The sequence below is a fragment of the Trichechus manatus genome, unplaced genomic scaffold (genome assembly GCF_000243295.1).
Source record: "Trichechus manatus latirostris isolate Lorelei unplaced genomic scaffold, TriManLat1.0 scaffold00249, whole genome shotgun sequence".
NCBI classification, from domain to species: domain Eukaryota; kingdom Metazoa; phylum Chordata; class Mammalia; order Sirenia; family Trichechidae; genus Trichechus; species Trichechus manatus.
This window is the reverse complement of record NW_004444185.1, coordinates 1,016,542-1,029,056: the sequence shown is the minus strand read 5'-3', so window position 1 is coordinate 1,029,056 and position 12,515 is coordinate 1,016,542. Positions and strand designations below refer to the sequence as shown.

General features: G+C 54.2%; 1 protein-coding gene across 2 annotated transcripts; it reads left to right on the top strand.

The window, feature by feature from the left end:
* The first annotated feature begins 2,229 nt into the window (after positions 1–2,229).
* Positions 2,230–11,164, top strand: ALPI (alkaline phosphatase, intestinal). 2 transcript variants are annotated; one of them, XM_023724499.1, is made up of 12 exons: positions 2,230–2,236; positions 8,399–8,461; positions 8,552–8,668; positions 8,748–8,863; positions 9,015–9,189; positions 9,268–9,440; positions 9,675–9,800; positions 9,900–9,972; positions 10,060–10,194; positions 10,276–10,467; positions 10,670–10,786; positions 10,872–11,164. In XM_023724499.1, exons 1-12 carry the CDS (start codon positions 2,230–2,232, stop codon positions 11,162–11,164), a joined length of 1,587 nt encoding a protein of 528 aa, XP_023580267.1. The 2 variants fall into 2 exon arrangements, with proteins under 2 accessions (XP_023580267.1, XP_004389568.1); XM_004389511.1 differs by lacking the exon at positions 2,230–2,236 and having other exon boundaries at positions 8,392–8,461.
* The last annotated feature ends 1,351 nt before the right edge of the window (positions 11,165–12,515 follow it).

Sequence of the window (12,515 nt, the reverse complement as noted above, 5' to 3'; positions counted from 1 at the left end):
AGTTGACCCTTGTCTACTATCTAGTTAGTGATTTCCTCTCCCCCTCCCTCCCCACCCTCATAACCATCAAAGAATTTTGTTTCTGTGTTTAACCCTTTTCTTGAGTTCTTATAATTTTTGATGGGTAGGTTTGTTACCTTCCTTTGTGGTTACGTTGACATTTACCTTTATTTTTCCAAGTTTAAACCAATCTTTGCTTTCTTTGCCTTAACTTCCTCTCCATATGGAAGTTCTGTGAGTATGCTGTTTATTCTCTTTTTTGTTTTGACGTTGTCATCATTTACATGTTGACCTCTCTGGTTCCCTATTTTCAGTCTTTTGGCTTTGATTTGTTTTTGTGAATTCCGTATCTGGGTTGATAACTGGTTGATCTGTCCTGTGTTCTAGTCTTGGATTGTTGCCTGAAATTGTTGGTTCTCTACCCAGAGGACTCCCTTTAGTATTTCTTGTAATTTTGGTTTTGTTTTTAGAAATTCCCTTAACTTCTGTTTATCCGGAAATGACCTGATTTCGCCATCGGATTTGAGAAACAGTTTTGCTGGATATATATTTCTTGGCTGGCAAATTTTTTCCTTCAAGGCTTTATATATATCATCCCATTGCCTTCTTGCCTGCATGGTTTCTGCTGAGTAGTCAGAGCTTAGTCTTATTGGTTCTCCTTTGTAGGTGACTTTTTGTTTATCCCCTAGCCACTTTCAAGATTCTATCACTGTCTTTGGTTTTGGTAAGTTTGATTGGTGGCATAGTGGTTAAGAGTTCAGCTGATAACCAAAAGGTCTGCAGTTCAAATCCACCAGGCACTCTTTGGAAACCTTATGGAGCAGTTCTACTCTGTCCTATAGAGTCGCTATGTGTCAGAATTGACAAGACAGCAACAGGTTTTTTGGTGACTTTCTTTTGGGATCTACCCTGTATAGGGTTTGTTGAGCTTCTTGGATAGATATCTTCTCATCTTTCATGATATCAGGCAAGTTTTCTGTCGGCAAATCTTCAACAATTCTCTCTGTGTTTTCTGTTATCCCCCCCTGTTCTGGTACTCTGATCACTCGTAGGTTTTTCCTTTTGATAGTGTCTTACATAATTCTTAGGTTTTCTTCATTTTTTAAAATTCTTTTTCTGATTTTTCCTCAAATAAATTGATGTCAAAGGATTTATCTTCAATCTCACTAATTCTGACTTCCATTGCCTCAATTTTGCTCCTATGACCTTCTATTGAGTTGTCTAATTCTGAAATTTTATTATTAATCTTCTGGATTTCTAGTTGCTGTCTCTGTGTGAATTCTATCAGTCTGTTAGTTTTGACCTTTTGTTCTTGTATTGTTTTCCTGAATTCCTCTATTGCTTTGTCTGTGTGTTCCTTGGCTTGGTCTGAATTTTGTCTGATCTCCTTCCGGATCTCTTATAGAGCTCTATATATTTGTCTTTTGAATTCTATCTCAGGTAGCTCCGTTACCTTATCTTCCTCTGGAAAGTTTCCTGGTTCTTTATTTTGGTTGCTTGCTGGAGTCATCTTGACCTGCTTCTTTATGCTATTTGTTATTGACTGTTGTCTCTGAGGCATCAGTAAGTTATTTAATTTATTTATTGTATGTTTGTTTACTGTGTGCTAGCTTTTTGTTTTGTTTTGAATATGCCCAAGTAGGCTGGGTGTGTGAGCTACTTTTGTTATTGGTGTCTTTGAAGCTCTCATGTCCTATCTCCAAGTGGTCAGAGCAGCTACTGGGTGTGTGAGCCCAGGAGTCTGTTCACTTTTCTTGTGCAGGTGTGGCACGGGTGTCCAGGTCATTGGTCACCAAGTTCAGAGCGTGGTGCAGACTCTTACCTACAGTCCTAGATGGGCAGGGCTACGTAGGGGTGTTGGAGCAGGCACAGGTATCTGGCTGCAGTAGGGGGCTATGTGTGGAGCAAGGCAGGGGGCTGACGGCTGTCCCCAGGTGCCTGGGTGGAGGGTGAGTCCCTGTCCCCAGAGCACGTAGTGAAAGGTACTGCAACCAGTCCTTGGGCCCCTGGTGCTGTTGGCTGGAGGAACTGAGGTACCAGACCCCTGTTGTGGGTGGCTAGACAGAGTGGGTGGTACTGCCAGCCCTCAAGCCCCTGGTGTGGGTGGGTGAGGCCCCCATTTAAGGGGCAGGACAGTGTCAAATGTCACGAATCTGTAGCTCCCCCTTGGCTGCGGTAGTTGAAAATGGGATTCAAGTGTATGTCCTGCTGTTTTATGATAATGAGGGCATGCAGTGTTGAATTGGCCCACACAGGTCTACACAGGGGTGAAGGGTGCTGCAACTTTGTAGACCGCTTACGCCAGTGTCTGGGCAAAAGGGGTAGGGCTTCCTGACCTGCCCTGAGTTCCCAGCTTAGGGAGCATGCCAGTTGTTGAATACTCCCGGACCGTGTCAGAGCAGAGCGGGATGGGGGATGGGTGAGGGGAAGGAAGCACTTTTCAGTTGTGAAACTCTGGGAGGGGGAGGGGCTATTTTGCCCCCACATGAGTTAAGTCAGAAGCTTGCACTTAACTTTCACAAATCTGATGTCACTCCTACTTAGTTCTGGAGGTGTGTGCAGATTCCTTGCTGCTTGGCTGCACCCGATGTGATGAGGCTCGTCTTTGGATGTTGTGCTTGCCTCAGCCCAAGTGCACTGCGCAGACTCAGCTAGCAGGGTGCTGGCGCTCTCGCGATCTGCGCTTTTCTGCTACAATTGTCTCTCCTTCGACCTGTCCCTCAGTCTGATTCTTCAGCTTTGTCTTTGATGATTAGGGTTCCTAGGTTGTCATATATAATCCGTTCACCTGTTTTTTCAAGTCTTTGTTGTAAGAGGAATGGCAGGAAGCATCTGTCTATTCTGCCATCTTGGTCCCGTCTCTTCTGCACGTCTTGGTTTTATTGGCTAACTTGCCGGTTCCTCCATTTCCTCTCCAATGCTCACTACCATTGGATCTTGTAGTCTTTGCCAACCTAGTGATCTCTAATACTACCCCATGTGGTTTATTTTGCACTGGTTGAACACACCTTTTCACGTGCTTATTGGCCTTTGGGATTACATCTCATTTGAAGGATCTGCCTGGTAGTAGGAGGAGAACGGAGTTTGGAGGCAGATCTGAATGATGAGGGTAGAGAAATGACTTCACCACTGCAGAGGAGAAATTTTGGACACTGGCTTTTTTGAGAGGCACTGTTGGGAAGAAGCCAGCAAAAATGTGAGGACTGTCTCCCTGGTCTGGCCAAGGAGAGGGCAGATCCTGAGGGTAGAAGTGCAGAAAGTGCCAGAAAATATCCAAAGTCCCTCTTCTGCAGAGTCTTTTCTCTGCCAGGACTCTTCCACCTTTCTCTGTGCCTGAACTCCCCTCTTCTCCTTTATCAGCATCTTGGAGGCAGCCCCTTCAGTCCAGCGTCCTGCCTCTCTCAGCCCCCATCCTTGTCAGCCCCAAAGCCCAGCACAGCTCCCTCCTTCATCCCAGTGTGGGAATGAGTCCAGGCTCCTCTCCACTCTGCTTTGCCCAACCTTACTGCCTGCCCATCTCCCAAATAATCTGACACAAGAAAAGCCTGGCTGCAACTTGGACTATGGCCCATCCAGGCCTTTGCCCCTGAGGTTCCCTCTACCCTCAGGCACCCATCAGCACCCCAGCCCATAAGGCCCGCCCTCTTCCTAGTGCCCAGCCCAGGAGCCCTCATGCTGGCCTGGGGGCGTGTCTGGGAGAATGACTGGGCTTACATGTCCATCCCCTTGGAGACGAGAGCCCCTCCACTGGGGTCTGAACTGGCCCATGGGCCTCTGCGATCTTCATTGAGTGGCATGGTACCTTTTAAGTGACTAAGTAGCTACCCAATGTCCCATTCTCCTGAAGCCTCCCTTGGGCTGGCCTCTCCTGGAGAGCCTGCCCATCTGCCCACTGAATGAGAACAGGTGTGCCCTCGAGCTGGGTTTAAATGCACTCAGCTCTGCCGGGCCACAGAACATACCCCTGCAAAAGTTCCCTGTCGCCTGTGGCCCATGGATCCCTAAGTCTGTGCTGTCTCCAGTTCCTTCCCTTCTAAAGGGTCCTGTGCATGAGAGGCCCTTCCCAGGCTGCTGCTCCAGGCCAGGTCCATCCGCTGCTCCCTCTGCAAGCCTGGAAACCAGTCCCATCTGCAGGGTGGCCGACAGCCTCTTGCAGTGGACACGGTGCTGCCCTGCAGCCCCCTAGGAGCAGCCAGAAAGAAAGACTCCGTCTCTCTCCCCTGTGGCCAGTGCCCTCATGTGACTCCCAAGAACTCTCGAACCACGCTGACCTCCATGCGACGCATAGTGACCCCATGCCCCCTGGCCCATGCACCTGCTGCTCTCTGCTGAGGGAGCCACCCTGGGCCATCAATCAGCTCCTCCATGGGCTCCGCTGGACCCCCTGGGTCACTTCCCACCTGCCTCTCACTCAGTCAGGCTGGGTGTGACCCAGAAAACTCCAGGAAGAAAAGGGCCTACAAGTATCCTCCTGGCCCTGATATACATGGGCAGGCGTGGCCAGAGAGGGGAGACATCACTGCATGTGCTGAAAGGTCAAGCATCACCCCACTGGCTGAGATGGGGCTAAGATGCAAACACAGGTGCACCCCAAGCTTGGCCACCTGGTGCCCCCCACCTACTTGCCCCAGCCCAGCCCCATGACCCCCAGGTGACTCAGGAGACTCAGCATCCCATCCCATGAGGTCTGTGGGGTGGGGCTCCCTGAGGGCAGGATGGAGCATGTGTTCAATGCTAATGTCCCACCACCAGGAGGACGCCCTTGCATTTTCCATGGCTGGTGATGGGAAAATGTCACGGAAAGGGATGCCTCTGTCTCCAGGAGAGGGCGTCGTTGGGTCTGGGGGTAGAGCTGGGTGATGGACGTCCCTTTCTGAGGGACAGGGGCATCACGATATTCCCCATGCCTTCTCCTTCCCCAGGTGCTGTTTGGTTTTTGTTCTACCCATGAGATGTCCCCATGAGATCTGGAGGGCAGGGGCCAGGGACGGCTGGTGGGGGGCCAACTCGGCACTGCCCTGCCCCACCTCTAGCGGGTAAGTGGTGGAAGGTTTTGGGGCCCTTAATGTGGCCCTGTGGGACATGCAGGCCATCAGGACAACCGTCCTCAGAGAGTAGGCTTTGGGAGGCCCCTTGCCCAAGGCAACAGGGAGCCATTACCCAATGGTGCACAGAAAGAGCCTGCTGCTTGCAGCTTTGTGATCCCTGGGCCCCAGAGAGGGAGGAAGGATTGTAACTGCATGTCGTCACAGTCAGGTGGCTCAGGTGAGCCCAGGTGGCCCTGCCTGGGCAGGTGGTGGCCACAGACTTTGGGCAGACATCCGTTGTTTACTGCAAGTGATAGGTGGTGTGTGTTGGTCTCCGGTCCTGCTCTGGCACGTGAAAAAATTCACCAGGGACTGGGGCAAGTTGTAGCTGATTATTAATGTCACCATGTTGTTGTCAGCTGCCGTTGAGTTGATGCCAACTCATGGTGACCCTACATTTTACACAGTAGAAGTGTGCCATAGAGCTTTCTTGGCTAAGCTTAACAGAAGCAGATCACCAGGGCTTTCTTTCATGTCACAGCTGGGTTAGGAGTTGAGCGCAAATCACTTGCACCACCCAGAGACCTTGATGTTACCATAAGAAGAGCATTAAAAGGGACATCACACCCCACGCCTATCAGAATGGCTACAATAAAAAACAGTGACACCACCCAAGGCTGGTAAGACTGCAGAGAAACTGGATCACTCCTATGTTGCTGGTAAGGATGTAAAATGGTTTCAGCCACTCTGGAAAACAGCTTAGCAGTTTCTTTGAAACTACACATGCAATACCACTGCTGGGCAGTTATCCCAGAGAAGTGAGGACTGGTGTTCACACACAAACCTAAATGCTTTGGTGGATGTTCATAGCAGCTTTCTTGGTAAGAGCCAAAACTGGAATCAGCCCAGACGTCCTTCAACAGGCGAGTGGTTAACCACACTGAGGTCCATCCAAACCATGGAACCCAACTCAGCAATCAAGAGAACCGACTATTGGTCCATGCAACACCCTGGATGAATCTGCAGGGAATTATGCTGAGTGAAGGTCCCCGCGTGGCACAAAGTGTTTACCCTCCACTACTAACCAAAAAGTTGGCGGTTCGATCCCACCCAGAGGCACTGCAAAAGTTGTCACTATTAACCATCACAGTTTTCATCGCCAGCTGTGAGAGATCATTTAGCAAGTTAAAACGTATGCTTTCATATCTGAGAGCCTCCCAGGGTCAAGGCCAACTGTGATCTTGCTCTGCTGAGTGTGGGAAAAGAAGAAACTGGGAAAAAATGACACTGAGCACGTGGCAGACCAGTTTTTATCCGTGACGGCAAGGAAGGTACAGTTGTAGTTTTCATGTAGTGCCATGATATGGAAGTAAAATAGTAACAAGCCTGACTTGTATCTTTGATACTTGTATCTTATGGTAAAGGTATCAGAAGTTTGGACAGTGCTTGCCACAGGCGCTATTTTCCGCAGATAAGCCTCTGGTTGTATTATTGCGGGAAACTGGGCAAAGCTTATAAGGGATCTCTGTCATATTTCTTACAACTGCTTGTGAAGCTACAGCTATCTCAGTAAAAATTCCAATGTTAAAAAAGCAGGGAGACGTCACTGGAAAGGCCTTCTGACTTTGGACTGACACGGGAGTTCTGAACCATTAACTTGTGGCTTGGTAAAAGGAACAAATTCCGTGAAAACTGTGAGAGCCGGAACTCCACGGAACTCCCAAGCTGCCTCCCTCTGACAGGGTGCACCCTTACCACTTCTCAGTCACTCTCCATCAGTGGAAAATATTTGTGTTTTCCCTATCTGACAGGTTTCTGCCTTATGCAGGCTCCAGCTCTCGCAGGTTTTACTGTAATTAATTACAGGCCAGCTCAGATGTTAGAGTCCCCTGACCTTTAGCCAAGAATTCCCCTAGCTCGGCAAGATGCAGGCAGTAGTGGGAGATATGGGGGCCACGTGCGGAGTGGGGCTTCCTCAGGAGGTAATACTATCCCTGAGAGCTACAAGACAGCAGGAGCAGCGTGGAGGGCAGGCAGGTCCAGACAGGAGGGTCCACAGAAGCTCGGCCTGAGCGGAGTGCAGGAGGGCATGGTGGGGAGTACAGCAGGACAAGGAGATGCTGGGGAGCAAGCTGGGGCCTGGAGGTGCCTGTGGCTCAGATGGCATGGTCAGTTAGGGTGGGCGGGGCTTTGAGGAATGCTTCTGGATCCAGCCTGGAGCTCCAGGAATCTGTTACGGCCTTATTAGACGTAAACCTACCGAAGTGAGCACGGCCAGCGGGAGGAGAGACTCACCCCTGGGCTCCACCTACCTGCCACGGGAGCAGGGCTCCACCCCACAGGCACAGGTCTGCCTTACCAGTAACTGTTGTGAATCATTCCAATTCACAGGGACCCTACTGGACAGAGTAGAGCTGCCCCATAGGGTTTACAAGACTGTACTCTCATAAAAGCAAACTGCCACGTCTTCCTCTCGAGGAGCAGCTGGTTGTTTGAACGGCCAACCTTTCGTTTAGCAGCTGAGCGATTAACCACTGCACCACCAGGGCTCCTTACAGGCCTGCCATACCCTCTGAAAGACCCACCCCAACCGCCCCTCTGAGCACAGGTGCTCACACATGGATGAGGCTGTGGAGACCCAATCAAGGCCCCCATACTGTTGCCCCCGCCAGCCCCACCCTCTTCCACAGAAAAGGAACTCTGGACCCAGGCCTCCAGATGGACCCTCAAGGCCAGTGGCCACCCCACCAGCCCGGGTGAAGCCTCATGAGAAGCCGCGTAGATAGTGAGGTACACCAGGCCACCCCACACCTGCTTCCCATGTCTCCTGGGTTCAGGGCCTCAAGTGGCCAACCCAGCACCCTCTGCCCAGACTGTGTGCTGTGCACCCACCTGGCCCGCAGCAGGCTCCTGGGAAATCCCGAACAAATGAGGTGAAGGAGGGGGTCACATATCCCCGCCGCCACTTGCCCGCCAACACACCCCACCTCAGGCACACCCTACCATGCCCACAAGGCTCATCTGGACCTGCCCCAAAGCCCCCCACCCGACCTCCATGGAGACAGCTGGGCCCACCTTGTGAGGGTTGGCCCTGCCTTTTTAAAGACCCCTGCCCCAGGCTAGTTCAGACATACCCTACCACTTGCTCTTCAGCAGCAAGGTGGAAGGTCACAGGGCAAGGGCGGGGTCAGTCTGGCTCCTGGGGTGCTGGGAGGGACGTGGAGCCTTTAAGAGCCAGGGGCAAAGTCTTTCCCTGACTCAAGCCAGGAGCTGGTACGACGGCTCGTGCCCTCCCGTCTCAGGGCCTCCCAGGGCCCCAGCCTCCCGGTCTCCCAGCCTCGCCACCCTCTGCCACCCCACAGACATGCCAGGGGCCTGCATACAGCTGCTGCTGCTGGGCCTGGGGCTACAGCTCTCACTTGGTGTCATCCCAGGTAACAAGGCCCCCTACCCCAGCCCCAACCTAGCCCCAACAAAGAGGGGCCGCCCCAGACTGACCCAGCCTCTGCTCTCCCATTGGCCAGCTGAGGAGGAGAACCCAGCCTTCTGGAACCAGAAGGCAGCCGAGGCCCTGGACATCGCCAAGAAGCTGCAGCCTTCCCAGAAGGCTGCCAAGAACCTCATTATCTTCCTGGGGGATGGTGAGTGTGCAAGGCCTGCCCACCCCTAGGACTCCCACAGCTCTGGGAGTTCAACCTTGACAGGGTCTTGCTCCTTCAGGGATGGGGGTGTCCACGGTGACAGCCGCTCGGATCTTAAAAGGGCAGCTGAATGGCAAGCTGGGGCCTGAGACGCCCCTGGCCATGGACTACTTCCCGTACCTGGCTCTGTCCAAGGTAAGGGCGGTTGCCAGGCTCAGGAGCTGGGCGGGAGGGAGGTTCCAGAGGGTGGGCCTGATTTAGGGATGCAGATGTGGACGGACCCAGGGGACTGGGTCACAGTCTGAGCGTGCCCCGGAGCTTGAGCTGAAGGTGTCCCTGTCCCCAGACGTACAGTGTGGACAGGGATGTGCCAGACAGCGCAAGCACGGCCACGGCCTACCTGTGCGGCGTCAAAGCCAACTACGAGACCATCGGCCTGAGCGCAGCCGCCCGCTATAACGAGTGCAACACGACCCACGGCAATGAGGTCACCTCTGTTCTGAGCCGGGCCAAGAAAGCAGGTAGGCTGGGAGCCTGGGTTGTGGGGGAAGGGGTAGCCCCGGAGCCCAGCCGCCCACCCTGACCTCTGCCACCCTCAGGGAAGTCTGTGGGGGTGGTGACTACCACGCGGGTGCAGCACGCCTCACCAGCTGGCACATATGCGCACACGGTGAACCGGAACTGGTACTCGGACGCCGACGTTCCTGCCCAGGCGCTGAAGGACGGCTGCCAGGACATTGCCACACAGCTTATCTCCAACACAGACATTGACGTGCGGGCAGGGCGGGGCAGATGGGGGCGGGGGGACAGCCCCAGTTCCAGGCACCCAGTAGCCTGAGCCTGGGGCCTGGCAGGGGCTGGCTGGAAGAACTTAGGGAGAATGTAAAAGGTATAGCCAGGAAGAAGCCTTTCCCACAAAGACCTGGGGGGAAGTTAGAGGCTGTCTGAGGAGGGGGCACAGGGCCAGCCTGGCCCCAAGCCCACCTGTCCCATACTCTGACCTCAGGTGATCCTTGGCGGAGGCCGGAAGTACATGTTTCCCACGGGGACCCCAGATCCTGAGTACCCAGACCAAAGCGGGGTCAGGTTGGACAACCGAAGCCTGGTGCAGGAGTGGCTAGACAAGCACCAGGTGATGGGGCCCGTGGGTGCAGGGGCTCGGCGCGGTGGGGATGCAGCCGGGGCTAGGGTCCTAGGGCCATGAGCTGAGGCCTGATCCTGTCCTTCCCAGGGCGCCCGCTACGTGTGGAACCGCACAGCACTCATCCAGGCATCCCAGGACCCCTCGGTTACGCACCTCATGGGTAACGGTCACACCAATCCTCCCCCTGCCTTCCTGCCCGTGACCAGCTGGCCAGCCAGCCACCCCCCATGGCCCTCTTTTCCCACAGGCCTCTTTGAGCCAGCGGACATGAAATATGATGCAGTCCGAAACACCACCCAGGACCCCTCTCTGACAGACATGACCAAGGCAGCCCTGCATCTGCTGAGCAGGAATCCCCAGGGCTTCTACCTCTTTGTGGAGGGTGAGTGATGAGACTGAGGGAGCAGAGAGGGAGGGCTCAGGGCAGGTTGGGTGTCATTCACCTCCTCCTGGCCTGCTGCAGGAGGGCGCATCGACCACGGTCACCACGCAGGCAATGCTTACATGGCCCTGACCGAAGCTATCGAGTTTGACAACGCCATCGAGGGGGCGGGCCAGCTCACAAATGAAGAGGACACTCTGACCCTCGTCACCGCCGACCACTCCCACGTCTTCAGTTTTGGTGGCTACACGCTACGTGGGAGCCCCATTCTTGGTAGGCCCGGGGAGAGTGGCAGGTGCTTTTTCGTAAATTATATGGCAGAAATCTGGCTGGGCCTCAGTTTCCTCATCCATCAAATGGGCGTGATGATAATACCAGCCTTGTAGGGCCCAGGTGAGTAGTCAGGAAGAGCCTGCACACAGGGGCCTCCACCAGCTGTGGTCGGTGCCATCCAAGTTCCCCGCCCCTCCCGCAGGGCTGGCAAATGGCAAGGCCTCAGACGGCAAGGCCTACACCTCCATCCTGTACGGCAACGGGCCCGGCTACGCGCTCGGCAGCGGCTCCCGGCCCGACGTCAACGAGAGCCAGAGCAGTGAGTGCGGCGGGGACCTGGGCGGGGACACCGGGAGGCGCCCAGGGAGGGGAGGCTGCCCTGACTCCCTTCCGTCTCCCGCCAGCGCTCCCCGACTACAAGCAGCAGGCGGCCGTGCCCCTGTCGTCGGAGACGCACGGCGGCGAGGACGTGGCGTTGTTCGCGCGCGGCCCGCAGGCACACCTGGTGCACGGGGTGCAGGAGCAGAGCTTCGTGGCGCACGTCATGGCCTTCGCCGCCTGCCTGGAGCCCTACACTGACTGCGGCCTGGAGCCCTCCGCCGGCAGCAGCGGCGCCGCGCCCCTCGCCCGCCCACTGTGGACGCCGCTGCTGGCCGGGGCGCTGCTGCTGCTCCTGCTGGTGCCCGCTGCTCCCTGACTGCCCAGGGCCCCGCCGCCGGGCTCCTGTGCCCACCCCCGTGTCCTCCAGTCCCCACCTCCCCGGGGTCCCTGGGCCCCACTGCCGAGCTCCTGCGCCCACACCGAGGCCCTGGCCACCCAAACCGCCACCCCGAGTCCCTACCTCCAGAGCCTTCAACCCCAGGCCCCCACCCCAGCCGCTACCCCAGGGCCCCTTGACGGGGCAGGACGGTAGGGTGTGCGGAGGACCAGGCGGGCACTGTCCCAGCGGCACCGCTTCGGCCCGCCCAGACCCCGCGCTGCGCTAGAGGGTACGTCGGGGCGCGTCGGTCCCTCCACCAGCAGCTAGTCCTGAGTAGCTGCGGACAGGCGTCGTGCCGGCGAAGAGGCTGAGGACAGTGCTCCCCAGGGCGAGATGGACAAAATCTACCGCCGCGGGCCAGTGGATTCAAAACTCAGGGAAAAGTCTACATTAGAAAGCATTCAAAGCAGATTGTTCTAGAATTAGGTAGCGGTGACGATTGCGGGATCTTATATACGAAAAACCACTGAAGTGTATACCCTAAAAGGGTGACCTCTATTGAGTGTGATTTATATGTGATTAATAAAAAACAGCAGCTTCTGCTTCTAAGTTGTTAAAAAAAAATGTGTAAGGTATTGAGGGGCCTTAATGGTCAAATCAAAGTTGCTCTGGTGGCACATTGTTAAAGTGCTCGCCTGCTACTGTCCTAGAGGGTCACTAAGAGTCTGTCGGGTTTGGTTGGTTTTTTTGGATTGGTCAAATGCTCATATGGTGGGGCACAAAATCACAGGTCAATGGCAATGTTTCCAAACAGCTGTCTCTTCGGCATGAGCTTTCATTCAAAAAGTTACTTTTTATCAAAAGGGCATCTTTACCTTGAAGGGGCAGATGCAGGGAAAGCTTTCTGCTGATTGAGATTGACAGCCCCTGTCACCTCAAAGAACTTCAGCGCAGTTGTCTTTAAGAAGAGGAAAGGATCGGGGGAGAGGGAGGAGAGAAAGCAGGGAGGGAAGCTCATGACAGCCCCCTTTTTTTTTTTCTTTAATTTTTTCCTCTTACATTTCTTTTTTTTTTATTGTTGTACTTTAAGTGAAAGTTTACAATTCAAGTTAGTCTCTCATACAAAAATTTATACATACATTGTTATGTGACCCTAATTGCTCTCCCTATACTGTCTGTGACAGCACATTCCTCCTTTCCACCTCTCATTTCCCGTGTCCGTTCAACCAGCTCCTAACCCTCTCTGCCTTCACATCTTGCCTCCGAACAGAAGCTGCCCGTTTAGTCTCATGTGTCTACTTGAGCTGAGAAGCACACTCTTCACGAGTATCATTTTATGTCCCACAGC